This window comes from Pseudophryne corroboree, chromosome 1, assembly GCF_028390025.1.
Source record: "Pseudophryne corroboree isolate aPseCor3 chromosome 1, aPseCor3.hap2, whole genome shotgun sequence".
In the NCBI taxonomy this organism is placed as follows: Eukaryota; Metazoa; Chordata; class Amphibia; order Anura; family Myobatrachidae; genus Pseudophryne; species Pseudophryne corroboree.
The window spans coordinates 429,790,264-429,816,665 of NC_086444.1; the positions used below are offsets into that span (position 1 = coordinate 429,790,264).

General features: G+C 39.4%; 1 protein-coding gene across 1 annotated transcript; it reads left to right on the forward strand.

Annotated features, from left to right (window-relative positions):
* The first annotated feature begins 3,986 nt into the window (after window positions 1-3,986).
* On the forward strand, window positions 3,987-25,028 carry LOC134965868 (olfactory receptor 5AR1-like). Its single transcript, XM_063942288.1, has 5 exons — window positions 3,987-4,110; window positions 5,424-5,504; window positions 5,639-5,788; window positions 11,805-12,004; window positions 24,069-25,028. Exons 1-5 carry the CDS (start codon window positions 3,987-3,989, stop codon window positions 25,026-25,028), a joined length of 1,515 nt encoding a protein of 504 aa, XP_063798358.1.
* Window positions 25,029-26,402: the final 1,374 nt, after the last annotated feature.

Here is a 26,402-nt window from a genome sequence, read left to right on the forward strand (position 1 = left end):
TTTACATTTTCTTAGATGATGTTTAATGTTTATATTAATGTTTTCTATTTATGCATAGTACTTTTCATCTTATGTATAATAATTTCCTACTCATGCAAATTTTATATATTTTTGAAATGTCAGTTGGATATATGTATATAGTTACAATCTGTCCTTTTATTCCTTTATTCATACTCTCAATGCCCTTTCTCTCTGTAGTGGCACATTTTTATTTCTATTTATACTGTTTTCTAGGTAACCCAGTCCGATTGATAGCAGGATGTGGGTGTGTCGCTGACATGCATCACCTCTGTGTGCGCAGTTCGAAGCTCTGCACGTCTGGTGGATCTGCTTTATAGGTAAGTGGTTACTGTATTATCTCTGTATTTGTCCATAAAGAAGGTTATTAAAACTGAAATATCAGACATGCATACTGTATGCTGCAACAGCATGGTGAATGCTTTCAAGTACTTTGAGTGTCGCCCACTCTCTCTGCATATTTTTATATATACTGTGCTAAAGTTTTAGGCAGGTGTGGAAAAAAATGCTGCAAAGTAAGAAAGCTTTAAAAAATAAAAGTGTTAATAGTTTTTTTTTATCAATTAACAAAATGCACAGTGAATGAACAGAAGAGAAATCTAAATCAAATCAATATTAGGTGTGACCACCCTTTGATGTCTGATTAGCCAATCATACCAAACAGGTGATAATGATCATCATTTTCATATGTAGGTTGAAACTAGGGGTGTACATCTGGCCATTCTTGGGGTTTGTCTTTTGGTTTTGGAACTGTATCTCCTTCGTGTTTTAGATCTGTATTGGTTTTGCCAAAAGTGGCCTTGTGGGTTTGGTTTTGGATCTGTATTTAACCACTTGCCTGGCATGGTCGCATCAGATGCGACCATGCCTGCAAATGCTCTATCTGACCTGGTCGCACAGGATGCAACCAGTCAAATAAACTGTGTTGGCAGTGGCAGGGAAGGAAAACTTCCCTCGGCTGCTGCTGTCAGAGGGACCGGAAGTTCCCTCTGCCTCCCTGCACCCTCCCACTGTGTCTGCCGTGCTGCCGATCATTGCTGATCAGTCAGCATAGCAGGATCCCCCCTCCAGCAGCTGCAGACAATAGCAGCTGCTGATAAGTGTAAAACAACACCCCCAAGACACCCTCAGACCCCCCCGTGCACCTGGCAGCTGTTCGGGATCTAAAAACTAAAGTCACGATGTTGCCAATGTTCCGATAGTCACGATGTTGCCGATCAATGTTTGGGGGGGAAATAAAAAATATATATATTTTTTTAAACTAAAATCAATTTGGATAGGGTTAAATTCATGTTCTTCACCTAATTCACTCATAAAAAAAAACAACAATTTCAGAGCGGTTATTTGGGGAAGAAATAGTCAGTTAAATGGTTAAAAAAAATCATAAAAACAGTTAAAATAACAGAAATTGGGGGAGTTTTTGTTTCTACAGTATTACTAAGCTCAATAACATTCATTTCCACTCATTTTACGACTATTCTGAACACCTCACAGCTCACAATATTGTTTGCATCCAGTTGAGGACAAAAGGTTGCCACAATGTAGCTGGACGGAGAGGCAGCAGCCCTTGGATGTATATACTGCAAGAACAAAATATAAAAAACAAAGAATGTATTTTGAAAAAATGACACATTAGGCAAGGCTCAAGATTTCAGTTCACAAAAAAATGATTAAGGCAAAGAAGAATAAAAAAACAATATTGTAAATTTAATTTATTTAATTTAATTTATTTTAATTTCAATTTATTTTAATTTAATTAATTTAATTTATTTAGGATCAAATTCTTCATGTCCTAAAAGATATGCAAAAAGTTATGTATATAAGTGTGGAGAGATTATTTCTATTCACTTAATCTAAATGTAGCTAATTTATAATTATTATTAAACATATTCATTTGAATTAATTACAATGTATTAAAATAGGATAATAAGATATAATATAAGAATATGAGCTATGGACACCACACCCTGAAATGGACGGAGCATGCCTGGATGTATTCTGAGAGGATACAGCACAAAATATATAAAAAAGTTTTACTTTGGGTGGACTGACAGAAAACCCCTAGATGGACAGAGCAGCTGCAGTCCCTGGATGTATACTGGAATAACACACAACGAAATATTAATATAAATCAAAATATATATTATTTTTATATCACACTGCGATTACAAATGAGTCAAAAATGTGTAGAAGTATTTTTTATCACACACTAGCGGTTACAGTGTCACACAAATGAATCAGAAATATATATAATAATTACACACTGTGGTTGACTACACTGACAGCGTTGCACAATGCATTTATGAGTAGAAAATAATATACTGCAGTCTGACCGGCAGTGTCACAGTACTTAAGTAAAATAAAAAATAAAAATTGTATAGTACACTGGGGTACAGCACAAAAAAATATATGTTTTATGCTTATAATTTTAGGCTTTTTGTTTTTATCTTTTATTATTTTAATTTTACACTGGGGCAGAACCCCTAGATGACCGGACAGAGCACCCCTTGATAGACAGATGCAGCAGCAGCCTCTTGATGTATACTGGGGTGCAGCACAAAATAGAATTAAATATATATTTTTCTTTATTTTGTTAATACTGGAAAGAGCCCCTGGATGGATGGCCAGATCACCTCTTAATGGATGGAGCAGCCCCTTGATGGACCAATAACAGCAGCCTCTGTATGTATACTGGGGTACAGCACAAAATATAAATGTATATATATATTTTAACACTAGGGCAGGGCCCCTGGACGGACGGACACAGCAGCCTGTTGATAGATTGATGCAGCAGCAGCCTCTGGATGTATACTGGGGTACAGCACAAAATAGAATTAAAGATATATTTTTATACATTTTTTTAACACTTGGGCAGAGCCCCTGGATGGATGGACAGAGCAACTCTTAATGAACAGAGCAGCCCCTTGATGGACAGACACAGCAGCAACATCTGGATATATACTGGGGTACAGCACAAAATATAAATGTATATTTTTTTAACACTGGAGCAAAGCCCCTGGATGGACTGACAGATAGCACTTCCTTGACAGATCACCCCCTTGACAGAAAGAGCAGCTCCTGGAGGACACAGGAGCCCTTGTATGAGGACACAACAGCCGATTAGATGACACAGCAGCCCCTAAATGTGAGCCCAGATTAGCCCTTTAGATATCACACCAGCCCCTTAGATGTCACTCCAGCCCCTAAATGTGAGCCCACAGCAGCAGACAGCATGGACACGTCCATGCTGTACACCATCCAAAGCCGGAGTGAAGATAGCGCCGATCACCGGGACTTATATAGAATCGAAAACCTGTGAGAATACGACAGCGGGATGATGAAGTTTTGCCTCATTTTGAGATCCAAGGAAGGCGTGAAGTCCTGAGCTGGACTCGGATCCCAGCTCGGATTGCAAACCTTGGGGGGTTTGGTTCATCGGAACCGAACTCGCTTATCTCTAATTGAAACACAGTCATTAAGTGAAACAGAAACAACTGTGTAGGAGGCTAAAAATTGGGTAAGGAACAGCCAAGCTCTACAACAAAGGTGAGGTTGTGGGATACAGTTTCATGTTACAGGTCATACACCATGGTAAGACTGAGCACAGCAACAAGACACAAGGTACTTAAATTACATCAGTAAAAGTCTCTCCTAGGAAAAGATTTCAAAGCAGACTGGGTTTTCAAGATGTGCTGTTCAAGCTCTTTGTAAAGTAACGGACAATGTTGAGTAATGTAGATGCAGTGGTCGGAAACTTAATGCATCAGATGAAAGACACATCATGCATACTTCCCTTCGAAATTGCAAGATGTCCAGCAGTTCCCTCAGTTCAGAATTGGCAGAAACCACTGGGACCCAGGTACACCCATCTACTGTTCAGAGAAGTTTGTCCAGAAGTGGTCTTCATGTAAGAATTGCAGCAAAAAAGCCATACCTTCAATGTGAAAAGAAGGCCATGCGACTAAACTATGCACAAAATCATAGGAACTGAGGTGCAGAAAAATGGCAGCAGGTCCTCTGGACTAATGAGTCAAAAGGTGAAATATTTGGCTGTAACAAAAGGCAGTTTGTTTGTCAAAGGGTTGGAGAGTGGTACAATAATGAGTGTCTGCAGGCAACAGTGTAGCATCATGGAGGTTCCTTGACAGTGAGCCAAAATGCTAAGAAATTCAGTGTAGCATCGTGGAGGTTCCTTGACAGTGAGCCAAAATGCTAAGAAATTAAGGAAGGTATTTATCCATCATGCAGTACCATCAGGGAGGTATCTGATTGGATCCAAATTTATTCTGCAGCTGGACCATGACCCCAAACATACAGCCAATGTCATTAAGAACTATTTTCAGCATAAAGAAGTACAAGGAGTCCAGGAAGTGATGGTATGGCCCCCACATAGACCTGATTGAGTCTGTCTAGAATTACACGAAGAGACAGAAGGATTTGAGCAAGCCTACATCCACAGAAGATCAGTGATTAGTTCTCCAAGATGTTTGGAACATCTTCCCTGCCAAGTTCCTTCAAAAACTGTGTGCAAGTGTACCTAGAAGAATTAATGCTGTTTTGAATGCAAAGGGTGTGGGCACACCAAACATTAATTTTATTTAGAATTCTCTTCTGTTCATCTACTTTGCATTTTGTTAATTGATAAAAAATTATTAACACTTCTATTTTTGAAAGCATTCTTACTTACTGCAGCATTTTTCCACACCTGTCTAAAATGTTTGCACAGTACTGTCTCTCTCACTTGCTGCAGCATTTTTTCCACACCTGCCTAGAATTTTTGCACAGTACTCTCTCTCTCTCTCTCTCTCTCTCTATCTCTCTCTCTCTCACTCTCTCTTTATATATATATATATATAGTTTCTTTCATGTGTCACTTAAATTGGAAAATTGTGTTGACACTAGTAAATGACAAAAATGACTTCCAAAGTCAAACTTCAGCATCAGGTGTCAGTGTTTATCACTGTTCTTAAAACTGAGGTGAATCTAATGTTTGACTGTGACATTTAGATATGTCCTGCAATTGCTATCATTGAGGCAGAACATTTAATTTTGTGGATAAACAAATAAATGTGATTTAAAAAAACAAACATTCAATTGTTCCATACATATGAGTGAAGGCTGTTGTCTCTTAGGCCAGGTACACATTAGAACGATAACGGCATGATTTGCCATATCGGAACAACAAATCATGCATATCACCCAATGTGTATGCCCAATTGCCTGCTCCTGAAGGTCGCATGCATCATCTTCTGGTTGGCTGGGCAGTACTCTGCAATCTGCTATGGTCTGGGGCAAATATAAATCGTTCAGACCATCTGCACAATTGCAGGTCATGAATATGTGTGTACCCAGCCTAAATGTTTACGGTTTCAGTGTTTCATATTGTATATTCTTTTTCCTTTCAGAAACAAACAAGCAAAACATGGAAAACAACAAAACATGGCTAACTGGGTTTACACTTCTAGGATTGACTGACATTTCTCAGAGTAAGCCATACCTATTTGTTTTTTTCTTAGTGGTTTGTGTATTAACAGTTCTAGGAAACTGGTCATCACTATCACTCTGTCTCCAGTTCTTCACTCCCCGATGTATTTCTTCATATGTAATCTCGCCATTGTAGATATGTGCTGTACAACTTCCACAGTTCCTAAACTCTTACTGGACTTTTTAACTGATGTAAAACGTATCTACTTCTTTGATTGTATGGCACAATTATATTCCTTTATATCTTTTGGAGGTGTTGAATGTGTTCTGCTTGTTGCTATGACAGGTGATCGCTATGTGGCTATTTGCATGCCACTACACTACACAAAAGTAATGAGCTGGAAGATATGCAAAGTAGTGGCAATAACATGCTGGACTGCTGGCCTATTGAACTCTCTCGCTCACACCGTCTTCACATTCCATTTACCCATCTACATCTCTTAACCACTTCTTCTGTGACGTCCCACCCCTGCTTGCACTGTCCTGTGCTGACACTACCATTAATGAAATTGTGGTATATACTGCTGGATGGTCTGTGATCATAGGGACTTTTTTGTTAACTATTATGTCCTATGTTTTCATTGCTAAAGCTATTTTGAAAATTACAACTGCTTCTGGAAGACAGAAAGCCTTTTCCACTTGTGCCTCTCTTTTGACAGTTGTTATACTTTACTTTGGAACTGCTGTTTTTACATACATACGCCCTACTTCTACTTGAACAGGACTGAGTTGTTCCTGTTCTTTATAAAATTATTACCCTTACGTTAAACCCAATCATTTATAGTTTTAGAAATAAATAAGTTCAAGGAGCACTAATAAAATTAATTGTGATACATTTTCCTGTTATTATTAACTAAAGACACAAAAATACTTACTAATATTTTTAAATAACACAAATACTTTACTTGAATTGCACATAATATTTAACAATGGAAACTGTGGTATGTTTGTTTAATGTCTGAGCTTACTCTTATGCATCATCACTGCGACATCACCTCACAACCCCAGGTTTCACATTCCCTGTTTCTATATAAGCAGAGGCTTAAGATGATGCAGTGCATAATGCCATTGCAACCATGGAAACCACTTTATAACTAGAGATGAGCAGTTCGGATTTTAGGAAATCCACTCTAAACTTCCAGGATTCGAGGCAATCCAAGCCGGAGCTTGGATCTGCCTGGCAGCCTCAGATCCCAAACCAAGGCAAAACCCAACCTCCCACTGTTGAATTCCAAAGTCCCTTTGAAATCAATAGGCTGACCGCCTACCCACAGTTTCTCATGGCTCTCAGCCAATCAGCACTGTAGCACATCATAAAGCACAACAAGATGTCGGCACCCCTTAGTCTGAAGACACTGCCAGCATCCGCACAGTGCCGACACCAATAGCACACCTGTACTGCCAACACCCACACTTTATCTGACTTGCATTATAATCTGCACTGTATTCGACCTGAATTGTATCCAACTTGCCTTTTATTTGACCCACACTGTATCTGACTTGTGCTGTATCCGACCCGCACTGTATCCAACCCGTGCTTTATTTGACCAGCGCTGTATCTGACTTGTGCTGTAGCCAACACATGCTGTATACAACTCACACTGTATCCAACCTGAACTGTAGTCCTTATTGTTTAGCAAACCAAAAAAGCACACTAATGGGCTAAACCATGTTGCACTGCAGGTGGGGCACATTTAACATGTGCCGAGAGAGTTATATTTGGATGGGGTGTGTTCAAACTGAAATCTAAATTGCAGTGTAAAAATAAAGCAGACAGTATTTACCATGCACAGAAACAATATAACCCACACAAATCAAAATCTCTTTGCACATGTTACAGCTGCCCTACCTGCAGTCTAACATGGTTTTTCCCATTAGTGTGCTTTTTTGGTTTGCTAACAAACCTGAATAACCCCTGTATCCAAACCATACTGTATCCAACCCACACTGTAACCTGCACTGTATCGGATCCGCAGATTGGACACTGAAAATAGGCATGTGCTGGGGGCAAGTACACTTGTGTAAGGGGCAGCCATGTATACTATTGCTATTTTATACATGGTTTAGTGTTTTTTCATTGCTACTTATTAACTACTACTACTTTAGAGCAGTGATATTCAGCACACGGTTCTTAGAAAATGTCTGTGTGGTTTTGTTTCCTATTGACAGTACTTGGGTGTTTGTTCGATTGGTTATTGCTAATACATTACTACTGTGCAAAACATTTTTAAACAGAAATAACTGCCGTGTGTTTGTGACGCAGTTCTGTTAATTAGTTTAGCCAGCCAGCCTTTGACCTACAGTACGGTATGTTGGTGAAGAATATTGTGAGCTGTCAGGTAATAAAATTGAGATGAAATGACTGGAAATTAATGTTACTGAGATTAATAATACTCTAGGGAAAAAAAGGACAAATTATGTGATTTTAGCTTTTTGTAAATTGTGGGGGAAAATACAAAACCAAAACCAATCACTGGCGAAATCCAAAGACAAAAGCGGATGATGAATTGGAACTAAAATGAAAACCTGCAAAAATGGCTCAATGCTAGGGATGTGCGCCGGGCCATTTTTGCTGGATTTGGTTCTGATTCATCAGCTGGATTTGGATTTGTCAAACTGTCGTGACTGGTTTTGGACTTGGATTTTTTTCTAATTTTTTTTAAAGTTAAAATCACTGAATTTGGTCACACTAGAGTACAGCGCATCAAATAATGCAAACAATAGAACTTTACAATATATATATATTTTTTATACCTTGCAGCTCCTTTTAAACTGTGTGAATCACAGGGTTAGATGCACGTGAAGAGAGCACACTAAGGAACAGCACACCAAATAGTACAAACAATAGAACTCTACTATATTTTTATTTTTCTGGGTCTTTTTTACTTTCAGTACACAGATTGCTGTGTGGAATCAGAGGGCTTATAGATATGCATGAACACAATGCAATAGGATAAAGTGCTGCAGTGCAAACAGTACATACAGTATAAATAAATGATAGAAATTAACTGTGTATATATATATATATATAGTGTGTATATGATAAGGGGTCATGGTAAGGGGTATACCTTTTCCTTCTCTATTCCCCTCCTTTTCTCTGTCTGATTCTATTGCTTGTATTATATTACTATATTTCATATCTTTGAAGCAAATGTATAATTTTAACCCTTTAGTGATTCATAATAGTTCATCACTAATTGTGTACCTTTTATAAGCAAACCCGCAGAGGTTGCATCTAGACATATATATCTTTAAATCATTAGGAATATTCTATTCATATAAGAATGCACGCCAGTCATATAGAATGTAAATCATAAGAATGTATTTCAACAAACAATTGCTACTCATAGAATTCACTTTTATCATTAAACAGTATTGGTCAAATACAATGCAAGTCACCATATAATAGTTTCACAGATTCAAACTATATAAGAAACAAATAGGATGAAAGAAGTGTGGGAGATGTATGTACTGTACTGTATGTGTGTATTTATTACTGGGAAGATATCACTCAAAGCACTCGGCTAAATCCTAGATTTATTGATATATATTGGACAATATATATATCTTAGAGAAATACCTTAGGGGATTGGTTTTGGTTTATGTATGTGTGTGTTTGTGTGTGTGTGGGGGAGGGGCAGCATGTGGCTGCATTGTCCACAGACCGCATGGGACAGAAGCTAGACTCCATTTTGGGAAAACTCCCATGATTCCAAAGTCTGTAACATATGGTTCAAAAGGGAATGCCAGCAGCCATTTTAGATTTGCAAGTCAAAACACATGGCATTCTTTGCTACATCATAATCACATAGCAGATGCCATAAGACTCCACTATATTCCAAAATGTATAAGCTTCAATATAATGCATATGTGCTGATATTACAATTCCAAGCCAACACAGTATCTCAATAACCAGAGCATATTGTATGCTGGCTATGCTATATGAACAATCACAAGACCAGATCACCAGGTAACCACAAGTATCAGCCTGCCATTGCTACAAGCACATGCTATATTTCAGCAAGATGCACTATATAAAACCACTACAATCTGTTATAAATCACCATCCACAAATGTATACCAGGAATGCTATGCTACAGATTGTCTACTGTTCCAATTCATTACAGATTTCATAGAGTATTATCACCAACACATAACAATCACATAATTGCACAAGTATCATTAACCTTAAGCCATTTGTATCTCCAAATTAACTATTCTATGTCAATCGTTTCACAACTACTTTACCACAAACACATATTTAACTATTCTATGCCATTAAGCCATGTGTATACAATACTTAGCCTTAGTAAGGAGATCGGTCCTGGTGATGAGCAATTCATGCTTCTGGAGGCTTTGTAGCTGTGTGCAGCTACTGTACATCTGCCTCAGTGGTTTTGGGAGAGTGCCCTCTGATTTCAAGTGCTCAGGTATACCTGCAACCTGTGGGTGTGTCTTTCACAGCATGTGGGCTAGCTGTATCAGTGGGCTGAGCTGGCCGTGTGCTGGGATTGTCTACTCAGCCAAGGCTACAGTGTAAAGATATATTGATTAGGCCTGGCAAAAGCAAGCACAATATTATCAATTCATTCCTTGTATGATAATATATGTCCCTAAAATGTATATAATGGAGTTACTCTGTAACAGTATATATAATAAATATATATATATATATATGTATATATAAATTTGTATTTTTAACTTGCAGTTCACAGAGCACTGAGTGGAATCACAGGGCTTATAGATGCAGCACACCAAACAGTACAATTTACAGTAGAGTATAGAACAGCACTGTGACTACAAAGCACAGCTCCTTGTGAGTCTGGACACTGCAGTTAAATAAAGCAGCATATAACACAGTGTTAAAGGTGGGTTAAATTCGAGGAGACCCAGATGGGTGGAATCCCAGAAAAGTACTTCAACAAATAACTTAAATATATAATTATGAATTTACTGTATACTTAGTTAAGGTTATTGCTCAATTCAGCAGATGTTCAATACTGCAATCACATCAGCAAACTCAGGAGCCCCTGCATCTAGTGGCTGAGATATATTCAGATCATCCTGGCACTTCTGCAGTCCGTGTTTCATCCAGGCTATCTAGGCTGATTTAACATTGACAATGTCTTGCTTATATAGGCTAGAAAACTCCTGAATAAGCAATTTCATGGGTACAAGGGTCAGATTAGGAAATATACATAAATGCTAAGAAACAGTAGGGGCACTCTCGCCTCAATTTTGAGTGTTAGAAATAATATATATATATATAGATTAACACACAAGGTGAAACCCATTGTCTCAATATGAAGACACAAAAATTCAGATGCTGACATATGCCAAACGCCAAACATTTGTCTTGTTTTGGTCTCATATAACCAGACAATGGACATTGCCCTTGCTTGTAAAATATACCCCTGTCAGGAATACCGACACACACACAGAACATATCAGTTTGTAATAAACATATATATATATATATATATATATTTCTCTTGTATTAACACTATATATATATATATTTCCCCCTTCTTGTCCTATTAAGAGCACCATATTATATTTATAATAAACACCAACCACCTTTTAAAGATATGAAATAAAACACTGACATAATAATCAAATTAAGTTAAAAACATTAAATAAACTAAATTGTGTATAGTCAGTATATTTACTAATTCATTTCTTTGTATTATGTGCTAAACTTCCTGAAAGCATGAGATTTATTAGTGAAACTTATGTTTTTGTATCACTTCTGACACTCAGCAAACAGTACTGTGCCCCCTATACACACACTGGCTATTCAGCACAGACTCTGGACACAGCACAGTTATAATATAATAATACACAGCAGCATGCAGTTTACCCCTTACAGTTAAACACACTATTATTAATGGTGCCTCCACACTGCTAATACAGCCCATCGTGAGACTCTGGATACAGCACAGTATGCTGTGTCCAGAGTCTCCCACATACATTTATCCCATATACATTTATTTACAGTGTTCTCCTTGTTCCCCTATATAGTATTCTTTTTAAATAATGTTCCCCTAGTAATTTTTTTTATTTAATGTTCCCCCTATATAGTATTTTTTTTTTAAGCAGAGTTCGTGCAGCACACACCACTGTGAGTCACTGCACCTTTTATAGAATCCAAGTCCCACGAGAATCTGATGCAGGGACAATGACGTTTGGCCTCGCGCTGGGATCCGAGTCTGGCAGGAACACCTGAGGATCTGGTGCGCTCAGATCCCAGAATTCTGAGTGGTTTGAATTCCGTAAAATCCGAACTGCTTATTCCTTTCTAGTGCACATCTCTATTTATAACATTGATGAAGGTTCCTTCATCAATGAGAGGATAACATTAAAGCTTGCCATACACCAGATCAACTTTTCTATAAACATCCAAATGATCAACTTGTCTTTCCAACTAAAACGACGTTCCACACAGCTAACCAACTTTGTCATCAGACCAGCCAATTTCTCTCCAACTTCTGATGCCACAAAAGTAGGCCGACAGTATCTGATTACTTTTGCATGATGATCCCATTTCCCTTTCCACATTATTGCTAGTCATTCATTATTACCTATGAAGGTTTTTATTCACCATGTGTTATATACTGTCATGTTTATAGGGGACCTATTTTGAGATTGTGCTGATGAATATACTGTAATATATACTGTATGTATATAGATAGATAGATAGATAGATAGATAGATAGATAGATAGATTTTAATACATTCCTGGGATTGTTATTGTTTGATTGTATTGTGTGTATCTATATGTGCTTTTTAAAAATAAATTTAAATATATAATTTTGCTATTTTAAGGGTATTTTGGCTGATATGTGCATCAACCACCCACTACCTTTTTGTCTGTATATTTTTTATGAGTGAAGTGGCAATTCTATCAGCAGGTGTGCAGCTGCTGCTTTCAACCAGCAGAATGGGAAATTCATTACAGTTTGGTGTCTGGATTATTTTTTTCATTTTATGTTTTGAACATAGAAATATTTTAATGTGTCAACCTTTTTCCCATGTTGACCATGTCAATTTCAATGGATAGGGGTTGACCTATTGACTGTCGACCTAATTCATGTCGACCTACCATCCAGATACCAGTAAATATACCCTCTGGTGTCTGTGATACTGCACTATTGGCTGTTGCAGATATTTCCTCTTTTGTTGTTGTTGTGCTGCATGCAACAACAACAGCATTGCATTGCGTTAATGCTATGTCATCAGAATCAGAATCAGCTTTATTGACCAGGTGTACTCATGTACACTAGGAAGTTTTTGTGGTACAATGCATTGCCAAGCAGCAACATGAAGGAGGAATACATAGCATAAGAAGGGGGGAAAACGTAGCATACATTATAAACATTACACGTAGGAGTTCATACTGCACATTGCAACTGTACGATAGACTCAACATATTAGACATATTATACATGGAAGACTAAAAATGAAGGCAGCTTGGCAGAGCAGCAATGAGGCAGCCATCCACGGCGCCAACTAGAACTCAAACAAAGCACGTAGGGGGTCATTCTGACCCGATCACTCGCTGTAGTTTATCGCAGCACAGCGTTCGGGTCGGAACTGCACATGCACTGGCAACGCAGTGCACCAGCGCATGCCGGATGGCCGAAGGCCGTCATTCCCTATCGATCACCTCTGCGGCGGTTCCTGGGTGGGAGGGGTTTGGCCACCATTTTGGGGGCGCGGTCCGGCCAATGCAGGCGTGGCCGGACCGTGCGGGGTGTGGGCCGCAGCGGCTGCGTGATGTCACATGCAGACGCTGCGATCAGGGGCAGCGACGAGCAACACCCGGCCAGCTGCAGAAGCTGCACTGGCCGGGAGTTACTTAACAAGTACAAAAGTTTCGCCACTGTGCGATGCTTTTGTACTTGTGCGGGGGGGGGGACTGACATGCGGGGTGGGCTAGCCCTGTGCTGGGTGTCTCCCCACATGTCTGGGTACATGATTGTAGCTGTGCTAAATTTAGTACAGCTACGATCATCTCGGAATGACACCCATAATACAGAAGATTTAAGTAATACATCAAAAGATAAACCACACAGACAATAAAAAAAAAACCTTGAGCACACAGAAAGAATGATGCATGATTGGTATTTTGGGTAATAACCTCCAGGGGATGTGTATTCCACCCTCACAAGGTACCAGGTGCGGCAGCCATCTTAGGCGCTCTGCATAGGATTACCCAGGGTGTAATGTCCACCCCTAGAAGAGAACACAAATTGTGGAGATTGCAGAGACCTAAAGTTCAGAGTAGGGTTCCAACAAAACCATCAGGTCCATGTATTTTTCATCCCATCCACAAGCGCACCAGATAAGGCAGCCATGTTGGGCGCACTACGAAGGTTACACAGTTGGAGATGAACCATACAAGGGCCAAATGCATGTATGGAAAAACTGACACATGTGTAGGAGTATGCTATACCCTGCATGGAAAGATCCAAATGAAGCACACCCGGCCCACGGAGGAGCCGTCCGAGGCAGCCATGTGGGGCGTACTGTGTAGGTTACTGCTGGCAGGGTGTGCAACCAATGGAGGTAAACATTACAGGAATAGCACACAGTGGGGTGGAAGCAGAGGCATCACTAGGGTTGGTGTCACTCAGTGGGGTAACTAATTTTGTCACCCCCAATGGACCTCCTCGCGTATCACACCACACCACACCACACCACACCGAATCCACAGTAATGTTTTACAAAAAATAATTGCTGATCATTATTTGAAAAAATATTCGGGTGATTCCCCAGAAAGTAAATATAAAGTCCTGTGCATCACACGCTTTTAAAAATGTTTTCCTTTCAAACTGGTCCGTTAAGAAATTGATGTTATGTGAAAACTTAATTGCTTAGTGGGGGGGGAGGGCAATGCTGGAGGGATCTGGGTGATCTGTACCCGTCCCTGTCTAAGGGAGATATATTAAACATTCTAAAGAGGACAGGTAGAAAAAGTTGCCTATAGCAACAAATAAGCTTCTGGATTTCATTTTATAGAATGCACTTGATCAATGATAGCTACAATCTGCTTGGTTACTATAGGCATTATCACCTGTTTTAGAAAAAAGTTATACAGGGAAACCATCCCTCATCTCAATGCTACATGTTACCACATCAGAACAAATTCATTAAAATACTGCTATAGGGCAGTAAGTCTAGGGAGCAGCTGAATAGTAAAACCAGAAAGCAGCCTGTCAGTGCACGCATCACGCATAACTATACCAGTCAATGCCATGGTCAGGAGGGTGGTCATATCTCCCATCTACTCTAATTGCACATGTAATCTACAGTGACACACCTGAAACCTGTCATGCTAAAAATTTGCACATGATGAGCATAAACAAAGGAACCTTCTGTAACACCACAAGACACCTTTATTTTACAGCAGCCAAACCCTATTTTAACCACTCACATAATCTCTGTTATTATTTTACACATGATGTGTCTCATTTACATTCTATGACATTCTCTAGCTAAACTCCATCTCTATAACTTACGGGGGTGTTCTGTTTCTGGGTACAGGATGCGGGACTTCCTGGGTGATCAGACTTCACTCTTCAGGGCCGTGGGTTCAGGCAGTCAGGCTGTAGCCAGGCTCCACCCTGTGTACTTATGGGCTGCTGCACTGAGCTCCTCTGTCTTCTCTCCCCCGCAGCTGCTTCCAGAATGCCATGCACGATGAAGTCACGCCCTGGAAAGGTGAGAAGGAGCAGCGGCAGCACTGTCTAGATAGCGCGACTGCGGTGCAGCAGATGGTGTCAGCGGGGGTATGGGCGTAAGTGATTATCAGTACAGGGGGTGCGGGTGGGAGTGTGGTTATTTTTGGTGTCACCTCCTTGGAGGTGACACCTGGGTGCGGGCTGCAACCCCCGCACCCACCTTGCGACGCCACTGGGTGGAAGTACGCTGTAAGAAGAAAGAGAAGAGAAAAACACATTTGCAGGAAAACTGTAGTAACATTATTTTGCGAAAATTATAAATGTCCTGGCCTCATGAGAGCAGTGTGGGTGGGTGGGAGAATGTGGGGTGCACACTAATGTCCAATGGAAATTACCCTATGCAAAGGGAATGCATAGCAGGTGCAAACGTATGCATGCTACCGCTATCCCACAAGACAGTACGCATTGCATCAACAACAGAAGAGGACACAACTGTATGTGCTGATCTTTTGCCATTTACTAAAGCATCTGTATTGTCCTCCAACCAGTAACAAGCGAACCTGTAGTGTGGCATTTTACTCAGCTGCTCATAGTTTAAGGGCTGGTTAATAGTTCTGTCCCTGGTCCTTGTCTTCCGGCATTGGTATGGTGAGCTCCGGGATCCCGACAGCCGGCATATCAAATGCCTCCCGTTCTGATTGGGGCAAAACATGTATATTTACAAATTGTGAATTCTATTAATTTAATGTCAGGTTGGTTATGTATATGGAAACTTAATGATTAAACATGGTGGATATTGATAATATTTTAACTCTAGGGATGGTCAGGTCCTTCTATTTCTAATGTTTTGCAGCAGAGTGAATGACTTACCATATGCCTTTGTAATGAATTCAGATGTCAAGACTGCAGGTAAGCTGCAGGATGGAGCTGCAGTCAGACAAATGAAATAGTATCTGGACTAAATTTGTTTAGATGAAAATTGTCTACTGTCCTAACAACTAAAGCAGACAACTAAACCAAATTTGCATTGTAAGCGTCAGCTTGAAGTTGTCACAGCAGATGGCACCTATATTTTGTCCAAATTAGGACTCAACATTCCAGGATCCAGAGAAGCAGGAATGTTTAATTGATAGTGGTGCCACGCCATTTTCCCAGTAATTACAGTAGTGGTGCTGCTGCACCTTGGGACTCCAGAGGGTGAATATTGAAAATAATGGGTTCAGGGTTTGCGGTGTGGGCCCATGTGCACCGCACACACTGGACCTATTATAAATGTATAAATATGAATGTAGCGGGCAAGCGGAAAATGAAGATACAGCCCACCTCTGAGAGAAGGATTTGTACTTCCCTCCCCTTAGACAGAGCTGCAATGTCCAAGTGTAGCAAGCATAGCTGAAGTATAAGCTGCAATCTCTGCTGCAGAGCGGCCTGATCCTTCAGAGAAGGAACATGGTTTATGGAGCCACTCACTCTCTGTCAGAGACTGAGGAGACGACGGCTTCCACCACTGCTAACTGCCAAAAATACATGCTGCAGAGCGGCACCTGTCAGCCAGAGATCCTTGTCAGTGGCAGTAGCAGCATATTGGGGGCAGGCTGTGGCACTTCCATCACTGCCTCTGTCAGTGGCATCGGCTGAGATCACACATGGGAAGTGAGCTTGTCAGTGGCCAGGCGAGCAGAGGAGCTCAGGACCAGGAGCAGATGAGGGGCAGCTGGGATCAGAGATGGGGAGTGAGCTCATTACCCCATGTGTCCTCACCGTACTGCCTGTCACCACTTGCCCGGTGTAATGCTTGACAAACTCTGCCTGACACTGTCCATATAGTACCTGATTCCTCTGCCCTGTCTCCACCTGCACCCACATAGTACATGACACCCTCTTCCGTGTCACCATGTGGGGACCCTGCCTATTTAGTCAGTCATGGGTCCCACAATTTCTGATGTCAGCCCTGGTGGTGGTGATTTAAAATTTACAAATATGCCTTTCCTAATGATGCTTGTACTGTAGGTTACAAATGAAATTATTAAGTGCTGTACCATTTGAGAGACAGGAATAAGCATATTGTACAGTAGTGTATCATTCACTAATGTCAATACTACATCGGGTCTTAGTCAGTTATAGTATGTACAGACTATTCTAAGATCTCTTTCACTACTGGACAAATATACTAAGATACTGTAGGTCACTATGCATTGAAAGAACACTGCTCAACACTCCAACTGCTCAACCCCTCAAGTGGAAATTCTGTGGAATGTGTTGATGATCAGGTACTGTATATGGATAAAGATAGTAGGTATGTTCCCACACAGGAGAAGAATAAAGATACAATGATACAGACCAACAATCAAAGAGTATATTGAGAATAAATTTTCTCTATATTCCTGTTGGTGGTGCACCAAAAAGGTCCAGTAATATTTTACTAGGATATACAGTATTCAGAGAAGAGGGAGAAAGAAAACCTTTTTTTTCTGGTGCACTCTTAGAAAGACATGTGTGTAAACACGTCTTTCTAAGAGTACGCCAGAAAAAAAGTTTTCTTTCTCTCTCTTCTCTGACTGTATATAGATAAATAATATGCATCACATAATCTAAAAAGAATATTCTCCTGATTCTGATCAACAAATATTATATATAAAATATATCAGAAAATTTCAATTTTACCTACATTTTACACAGATACAAGAAACACAAGTCAAATATCCTCAGTCTGTTATATGCTGTTACACACAGTATTTTTACATATTTGAGATATTTTATATAAGCAGAGGTTAAAATTATGAAGATTATTATGTAGATTATGTATACATTATGTGTATTTCTTTCAACAAAATCTGATGAACAGGGGCCATAATAAGAATGTAATTCATGCAAAATATGTACAGAAATATAGAACGATCTCTAGTGAAATATTTAGCTAATTATGTACCTGTAGATAATGATGACTTCAGCTCGTCAGATAAAATGTTTTTCTATCCGACAGACATTTTATCTGACAGTGTATGCCCAGCATAACATAAAGTCAGATAATATATCATCAGTCAGTCTGTCTCAGACATTGTTATTAAAATAAAACAGATCTGCAATAGACAGAGATTACACCATAAGGGTGGATGGGATCTGTATGAGATCCCGCCGCCCAGGATGCCGAATGTCAGAATCACTACATCGGCATCCCGAGTGGTAGAATGCCAGCAGAGGGACAAGCGCAACGAAGCCCCTTGCGGGCTCGGTAGCGAGCTATCCTTGCCACAGGTAATATTCTCCCTCTATGGGTGTCGTGGACACCCAAAGATGGGGAATTACCTGTCTCACCGGTATACCAGCGGCTGTGTGATGGTCCTGTCAGGATCCCGGCATCGGTATTGTGACAGCTGGGATCCCGACTAGTGGTATGTTGACAGAATACTGGGTGGATTAAGTCAACTGTGATTTTTCAGTTTACAACGTTCCCACTTTTTCAGATGCATGTAAAAGCTATTCAATCACTATCTCAGTGGTAAAAATGGCAGATTAAAAAATTCCCCTGTTTTTTCTCTGAGGCTCTGAGGAAAATGAAAACTTTTTAAAAGTATTTATTTTAATCAACAAATATCTGAATATAGTGCAGGACATTATGTAAACTTATAAAGGTCACTAAAATGAGCTTTTCCCAGTCACCTCCTTTTAAATAGACACTTAGGAGTAAATTTACTAAGATGGGAGTTCTATTTAAGATGGGATGTTGCTCATAGCAACCAATCAAATTCCAGGTATTATCTTCTAGATGGTGCTAGATAAATGAGAAGTAGAATCTGATTGGTTGCTGTGGGCAACATCCCATTAACTATAACTCCCATCTTAGTAAATTTACCCCAAAGTTTACAGTGAGAAATATACTTCATACAACTTACACATTACAAATGTTAGTCCACAATATGTGAGTGATGACCTTTGTAACTTATTTGCATGAGGGGTTATGATTTTATTTGCTAAAATATTGTGAGGTCACAACTCACAACACAAATCTTGCAGCTAATTGAATTCCCTCCTTAATGTATTGTATGTTTCTTTACTCTGAACAAGTTGTGTGCAAGATTTGTGCTACTTCTGCTGCAAGAATGAACCATATTGCAATTTTAAGAGAAGCTATTAATAATAACAATAAAAATAATCTTGCTAAATAAAATTTTGTAATCACTTATAACCATTAGTAATTTGTAATCCACTGCATTTATAGCATAACTCTACACATACGCTAAAATTCTTTTTTTTAAAGCAGCTAATTGTAATTTTTAAATGCATACTGTACATCAGATAAAAAGACTAAGCTAGTATGCATACTGTACATCAGATAAAAAGACTAAGCTAGTGAATGCAATAAACAAGATGCTTAATAATATTTTCTTATAATGAGCTGCAGGTCAGTCCCTTTCTCTTCTCTTTGCAGACATTTTCTAACAACTGACAAATGAAAAAAATGAAACAATAACAGCAATAGTCCTGAAGTGTCTTGGTGCAGGAATGCAGTTTGTTGAAAAGTTTTCAAATATTGCAACACGTCCCGTTTTGTATTTATAGCATGATCTCAGAGTGAGTTTTATCTGTTTGCACAGTATAGCTCACTGTTTACTTTTGTAAGTGATATTAGAGTTTAGCTTAAATTATTATTCATTGTTTGTGTGTGTCTGTATGTGAATATATATATATGTATATATACACTGCTAAAAAAAAATAAAGGGAACACTAAAATAACACATCCTAGATCTGAATGAATGAAATATTCTTATTAAATACTTTGTTCTTTACATAGTTGAATGTGCTGACAACAAAATCACACAAAAATTATCAATGGAAATCAAATTTATTAACCCATGGAGGTCAGGATTTGGAGTCACACTCAAAATTAAAGTGGAAAAACACACTACAGGCTGATCCAACTTTGATGTAATGTCCTTAAAACAAGTCAAAATGAGGCTCAGTAGTGTGTGTGGCCTCCACGTGCCTGTATGACCTCCCTACAACACCTGGGCATGCTCCTGAGGAGGTGGCGGATGGTCTCCTGAGGGATCTCCTCCCAGACCTGGACTAAAGCATCCGCCAACTCCTGGACAGTCTGTGGTGCAACGTTACGTTAGTGGATGGAGCGAGACATGATGTCCCAGATGTGCTCAATTGGATTCAGGTCTGGGGAACGAGCGGGCCAGTCCATAGCATCAATGCCTTCGTCTTGCAGGAACTGCTGACACACTCCAGCTACATGAGGTCTAGCATTGTCTTGCATTAGGAGGAACCCAGGGCCAACCGCACCAGCATATGGTCTTACAAGGGGTCTGAGGATCTCATCTCGGTACCCAATGGCAGCCAGGCTACCTCGGGCGAGCACATGGATGGCTGTGCGGCCCCCCAAAGAAATGCCACCCCACACCATTACTGACCCACTGCCAAACCGGTCATGCTGGAGGATGTTGCAGGCAGCAGAATGTTCTCCTTGGCGTCTCCAGACTCTGTCACGTCTGTCACATGTGCTCAGTGAGAACCTGCTTTCATCTGTAAAGAGCACAGAGCGCCAGTGGCGAATTTGCCAATCTTGGTGTTCTCTGGCAAATGCCAAACGTCCTGCACGGTGTTGGGATGTAAGCACAACCCCCACCTGTGGACGTCGGGCCCTCATACCACCCTCATGGAGTCTGTTTCTGATCGTTTGAGTAGACACATGCACATTTGTGGCTTGCTGGAGGTCATTTTGCAGGGCTCTGGCAGTGCTCCTCCTGTTCCTCCTTGCACAAAGGTGGAGGTAGCAGTCCTGCTGCTGGGTTGTTGCCTTCCTACGGCCTCCTCCACGTCTCCTGATGTACTGGCCTGTCTCCTGGTAGCGCCTCCATGCTCTGGACACTACGCTGACAGACACAGCAAACCTTCTTGCCACAGCTCGCATTGATGTGCCATCCTGGATGAGCTGCACTACCTGAGCCACTTGTGTGGGTTTTAGGGAGGTCATACAGGCACGCGGAGGCCACACACACTACTGAGCCTCATTTTGACTTGTTTTAAGGACATTACATCAAAGTTGGATCAGCCTGTAGTGTGTTTTTCCACTTTCATTTTGAGGGTGATTCCAAATCCAGACCTCCATGGGTTAATAAATTTGATTTCCATTGATAATTTTTGTGTGATTTTGTTGTCAGCACATTCAACTATGTAAAGAACAAAGAATTTAATAAGAATATTTCATTCATTCAGATCTAGGATGTGTTATTTTAGTGTTCCCTTTATTTTTTTGAGCAGTGTATATATACAGGTTGAGTATCCCTTATCCAAAATGCTTGGGACCAGAAGAATTTTGGATATTGGATTTTTCCGTATTTTGGAATAATTGCATACCATAATGAGATATTATGGTGATGGGGCCTAAATCTAAGCACAGAATGCATTTATGTTTCATATACACCTTATACACACAGCCTGAAGGTCATTATAGACAATATTTTTTATAACTTTGTGCATTAAATAAAGTGTGTGTACATTCACACAAATCATTTATGTTTCATATACACCTTATACACACAGCCTGAAGGTAATTTAATACAATATTTTTAATAACTTTGTGTAAACAAAGTTTGTATACATTGAGCCATCAGAAAACAAAGGTTTCACTATCTCAGTCTCACTCAAAAAAGTCAGTATTTCGGAATATTCCGTATTTCGGAATATTTGGATATGGGATACTCAACCTGTATATATATATATATATATATATATATATATAGTCCAAAGGTGCAGCACTCAAGCTTCATATCCAAATGACAGACAGACAAAAGTCCTGCTTTTCAAAGTTTCAATTTATCTTATTAAATTGTCATCAGGAAAGAATATATACACATAAACATACTTTTACACAAGTGCACATTGAAGAAAAGGATGGTGCCTGGCGGGAGAGGAGTCCACGGACCGTGATTGTTGCTGACTTCATCTGTGCCCCGCCAAGCTGGGTCAGATGACTACAGCTGAAAGCCGTTACCATGGATACAATAACAATAAAAGAGCTGAATAAAATAATGATCATTAGCCAGCAGAAAAACATCAACTGTATAGTAACTATAATATATAATACACAACATTGTAAGAGCACAATAAGTGTCAAAATGTCAAATACTTCCATAATTTTTTAAGGCATAATTTGCAACATACCAAAATAAAATTGCTTTCAATATAATATATTTAATTTGTTTCCAAAGCGATGCATCGTAAAAACAATGTTACTGCAATCGCTATCTAAATATATGGACATGGCTATAATGGGGTATAATGATTGTAAATCAATGTAAATTAGCATAAGAAATAGTTTCATTTAACTCTTTGTGGGAGATCACATTCAAATGATGGATCCATACCAAATGTATTTTGGTATGTTGCAAATTACGCCTTAAAATTATGGAAGTATTTGCTATAAATAATATACAGTATATAGTAATGTAGGGTAATCCGCACTCACATCCACCACAAGTCATGAGAGGGGTGCACCGCTAAGGTAACAAAAGTTCACTGTTTGATATAATATCCAACGTTTTGCCCAATTAGACCAAATGAGGGCACTCACCATACTTTGCTGTTTATTTATACATATTTTAGTTTTGTCTGGGGCTAGTGGTACATTACAGCACAATGTGCATATTATCCTATCACAGTATATATTCTACATATATATATATATATATATATATATATATAAATTTTTATTTATGTATGTTTATTAATTTATATATCCTTGCAAAGTAATGGTTGTTAAGTGACCCATGAATGTGGTTGTAGGCAGCCCCTGCTAATCATTCAATTAATCTTTTAACTCACTACTATATAAGAGAGCCCTGGAGGCATAGTCAGTATACCTGCTGCCTGCATGCTGTACTGATGCCCTCCAGTGATGTTGATGTCTTAACAAACCTTCTGTTCTACTATTCGAATTGGTAAGTGCCCTCATTTGGTCTACTTGACCAAAACTTTGGATATACAGTAAATCCATAATTTATATACTGTGTATATACAATACCTCCGTATGTGGCACTCCAAGCTTTGGAAATAAAGACTCTGCAGCCGTTTTTTTAGTCAGTCAACGTTTCAATGCTTTAGACTTGCATTTTCATCAGGACATAATTTATATACTGGGTGTGTGTGTATATATTATATATATAGATTAACTCTGCAATATACATACTTCTGGGGTGGCGAGTGCTGAGGTTTTATATTTGTGTGTATATCGTGGTGTTAATCTATGGTTAACTCTTATTAACTGTGACCACTAGCTTTCTCATGCACCCCTATGTAGACTCTATTATCCTTAACCTGTGTCAGCTGTTACTTAGTAATTTATCAGCCAGTGTCAGGTGACTAGTGCACCTTTAAAAGCCATAAGGCATTTGGCAGGTGCACATTAACTAAGTAGGCACATTTGCAGTTATATTATGTGTGAAACAGTTGCCAGGTTTTAAGACTCTGTGATAGTGTAGGACCTGCATGAAGGTGGCGATCGGTTTGCAGGCTTCTGTGCATTGACCAATTCACTAACTAAACCCCCATAATTTATTGACGTGTTGAGGATAAGTGAGCTTGCTATGGTGAGTGCTGGGTTTTCTGTTTGTTACAATGATGCTTTAAGTCTAGTGTCACTATAAGTTGTCATCATCCTGTGTCATTTGTATTGTGCTAACACTAACAAATGACAAAAATACCAGTTTGACTGTGACATTTACACATGTCCTATAATTGAGATCATTATGAAGAGCATTTAATAATTCATTTCATAAAGTGGTTAAAAAATGTACCATATGTATGAGTGGAAGGCTGTGGTCTTTAAATACTGTATACTGTTCTAATGTTTCACATTGTATACTTTTTTCCTTTCAGGAGCTAATACACAGAAACATGGAGAACAACAAAACATGGCTAACTGGATTCACACTTCAAGGATTGACTGACAATGCTCAGAGTCAGCCATACCTATTTGTGTTCTTCTTAGTGGTTTATGTAATTACAGTTTTTGGAAACTCTTTGATGGTCTTCACTATCACTCTGTCTCCAGTTCTTCACTCCCCGATGTATTTCTTCATATGTAATCTCGCAATTGTAGATATGTGCTGTACAACTTCCACAGTTCCTAAACTCTTACTGGACTTTCTGTCTGTTGTAAAAGGCATCTCCTTCTTTGGATGTATGGCACAATTATATTCCTTTATATCTTTTGGGGGTGTTGAATGTGTTCTGCTTGCTGCTATGGCAGGTGATCGCTATGTGGCTATATGCATGCCACTACACTACACAAAAGTAATGAGCTGGAAGATATGTACAGTAGTGGCAATAACATGCTGGACTGCTGGCCTATTGAACTCTCTCGCTCACACCGTTTTACCATTCCGTTTACCCTTCTGCAAATCTACATCTCTTAACCACTTCTTCTGTGACGTCCCACCCCTGCTTGCACTGTCCTGTGCTGACACTACCATTAATGAAATTGTGGTATATACTGCTGGAGGGTCTGTGATCATAGGGACTTTTTTGTTAACTATTATGTCCTATGTTTTCATTGCTAAAGCTATTTTGAAAATTACAACTGCTTCTGGAAGACAGAAAGCCTTTTCCACTTGTGCCTCTCATTTGACAGTTGTTATACTTTACTTTGGTACTGTTGTTTTTACATACATACGCCCTACTTCTACTTACTCCCTTAACCAGGACCGGGTTGTTCCTGTTCTTTATACAAGTATTACCCCTATGTTAAATCCAGTAATTTACAGTTTTAGAAATAAAGAAGTTCAGGGAGCACTATTAAAATTAATTGTGATACATTTTCCAGCTAAAATTAACTAAAGACACAAAAAAGCTTTCTAGTAATTTGAGATAACACAACTAATTTATATTGAATTATGAAAACATGATATTTTTGTTTGTCTGAACTTAGACTTCTGCATCATTACTGCAAGACCACCTCAAGTCCCCAGGTTCCGCATTCCCTGTTCCTACATAAACCAGGCATTAATCCAAACCTCCATCCTCAAGACACACTAACAGTCTAGGGTTTAGTAATATCGATGTTTGAGCTCAGGTGAATTAATTAGTACCTCATTTATTTGATTTAACCATCTGTGCTGAAACCTGGATATCACTAAATCCTGCATTGTTAGTGTGCCTTGAGGACCAAGGTTGGGAATGCCTGACATAAGCAGAGGTTGAATATGAGGAGGTGAAAAATGCTACTGTGACCATGAATACCACTTTATAGCTATCCTTACTTTCACTGGAAGAGTAGGTTCCCCGATCAAAGAAAAAATAACTTTAGGCTGTAAGAGCATGTGGGGGCATTATCGACGTAGTTATAGCCAGTGGCGGATTGTACTTATGAGCTGCAGGACTGCACCCCCCCCCCCAGTAAAATCCGCCACCTAAGCTCAGTGAGCCAGATGCAGTCCATGATACCTGGCGCCTTTCAGCTCTATTGTACAGGTGCGGGGACACGGGAGTTGGACTGTCCTCACCTGGCATAGCGGCAGCCCCACCACCACCACCATTGCTGGTTATAGCTATTATATAGTACGTACTGATACTTGTTTTTTGATACTATCCTAGTAATAATTATATATTAGAGATGTGCACTGACCCCCATATTTTGGTTTTGGATCTGTATTAGCTTTGTGTTTTGCTTTTGGTTTTGCCAAAACCACCCTCACGTTTTGGTTTTGGATATCTATTTTTTTACAAATATTTACAAAAACATCTAAAATCAAATAATTTTGGGCTTTTTTTTCCTCAAGCATTATTAACTTCAATAACGTTAATTTCCAATCATTCCCAGTCAATTTTAACTACCTCACAGATCACAATATTGTTTTCATGTAGTTCAGGCCAAAAGGTTGCATCAAGCTAGCTGTCTGAGTAAGCTAAAGGACAGGAGTGGGCGGCACATGTTTGCAAACACATGTTTAAGCTGCTGAGCCACTTTCAAGGCTTCTCCGATGTGGCAGTCCCAACACTACATGATAGCAGTGCCCACATAGGCACTAACTTACCCAGGAGCCACCCCCAGGATCTCCCATTGACATTACAAGAAACATCATGTGTTTGCAAACATGTGTAAACTAATTCTCTGAATTTCTATTACCAGATAGGTTCAGGTAGGGTTACAGGTAATTTTTAGTGTGCAGAAGGAAAATGTAGGGGTGGGATTTGCAACCCCCCTCTCTGTTT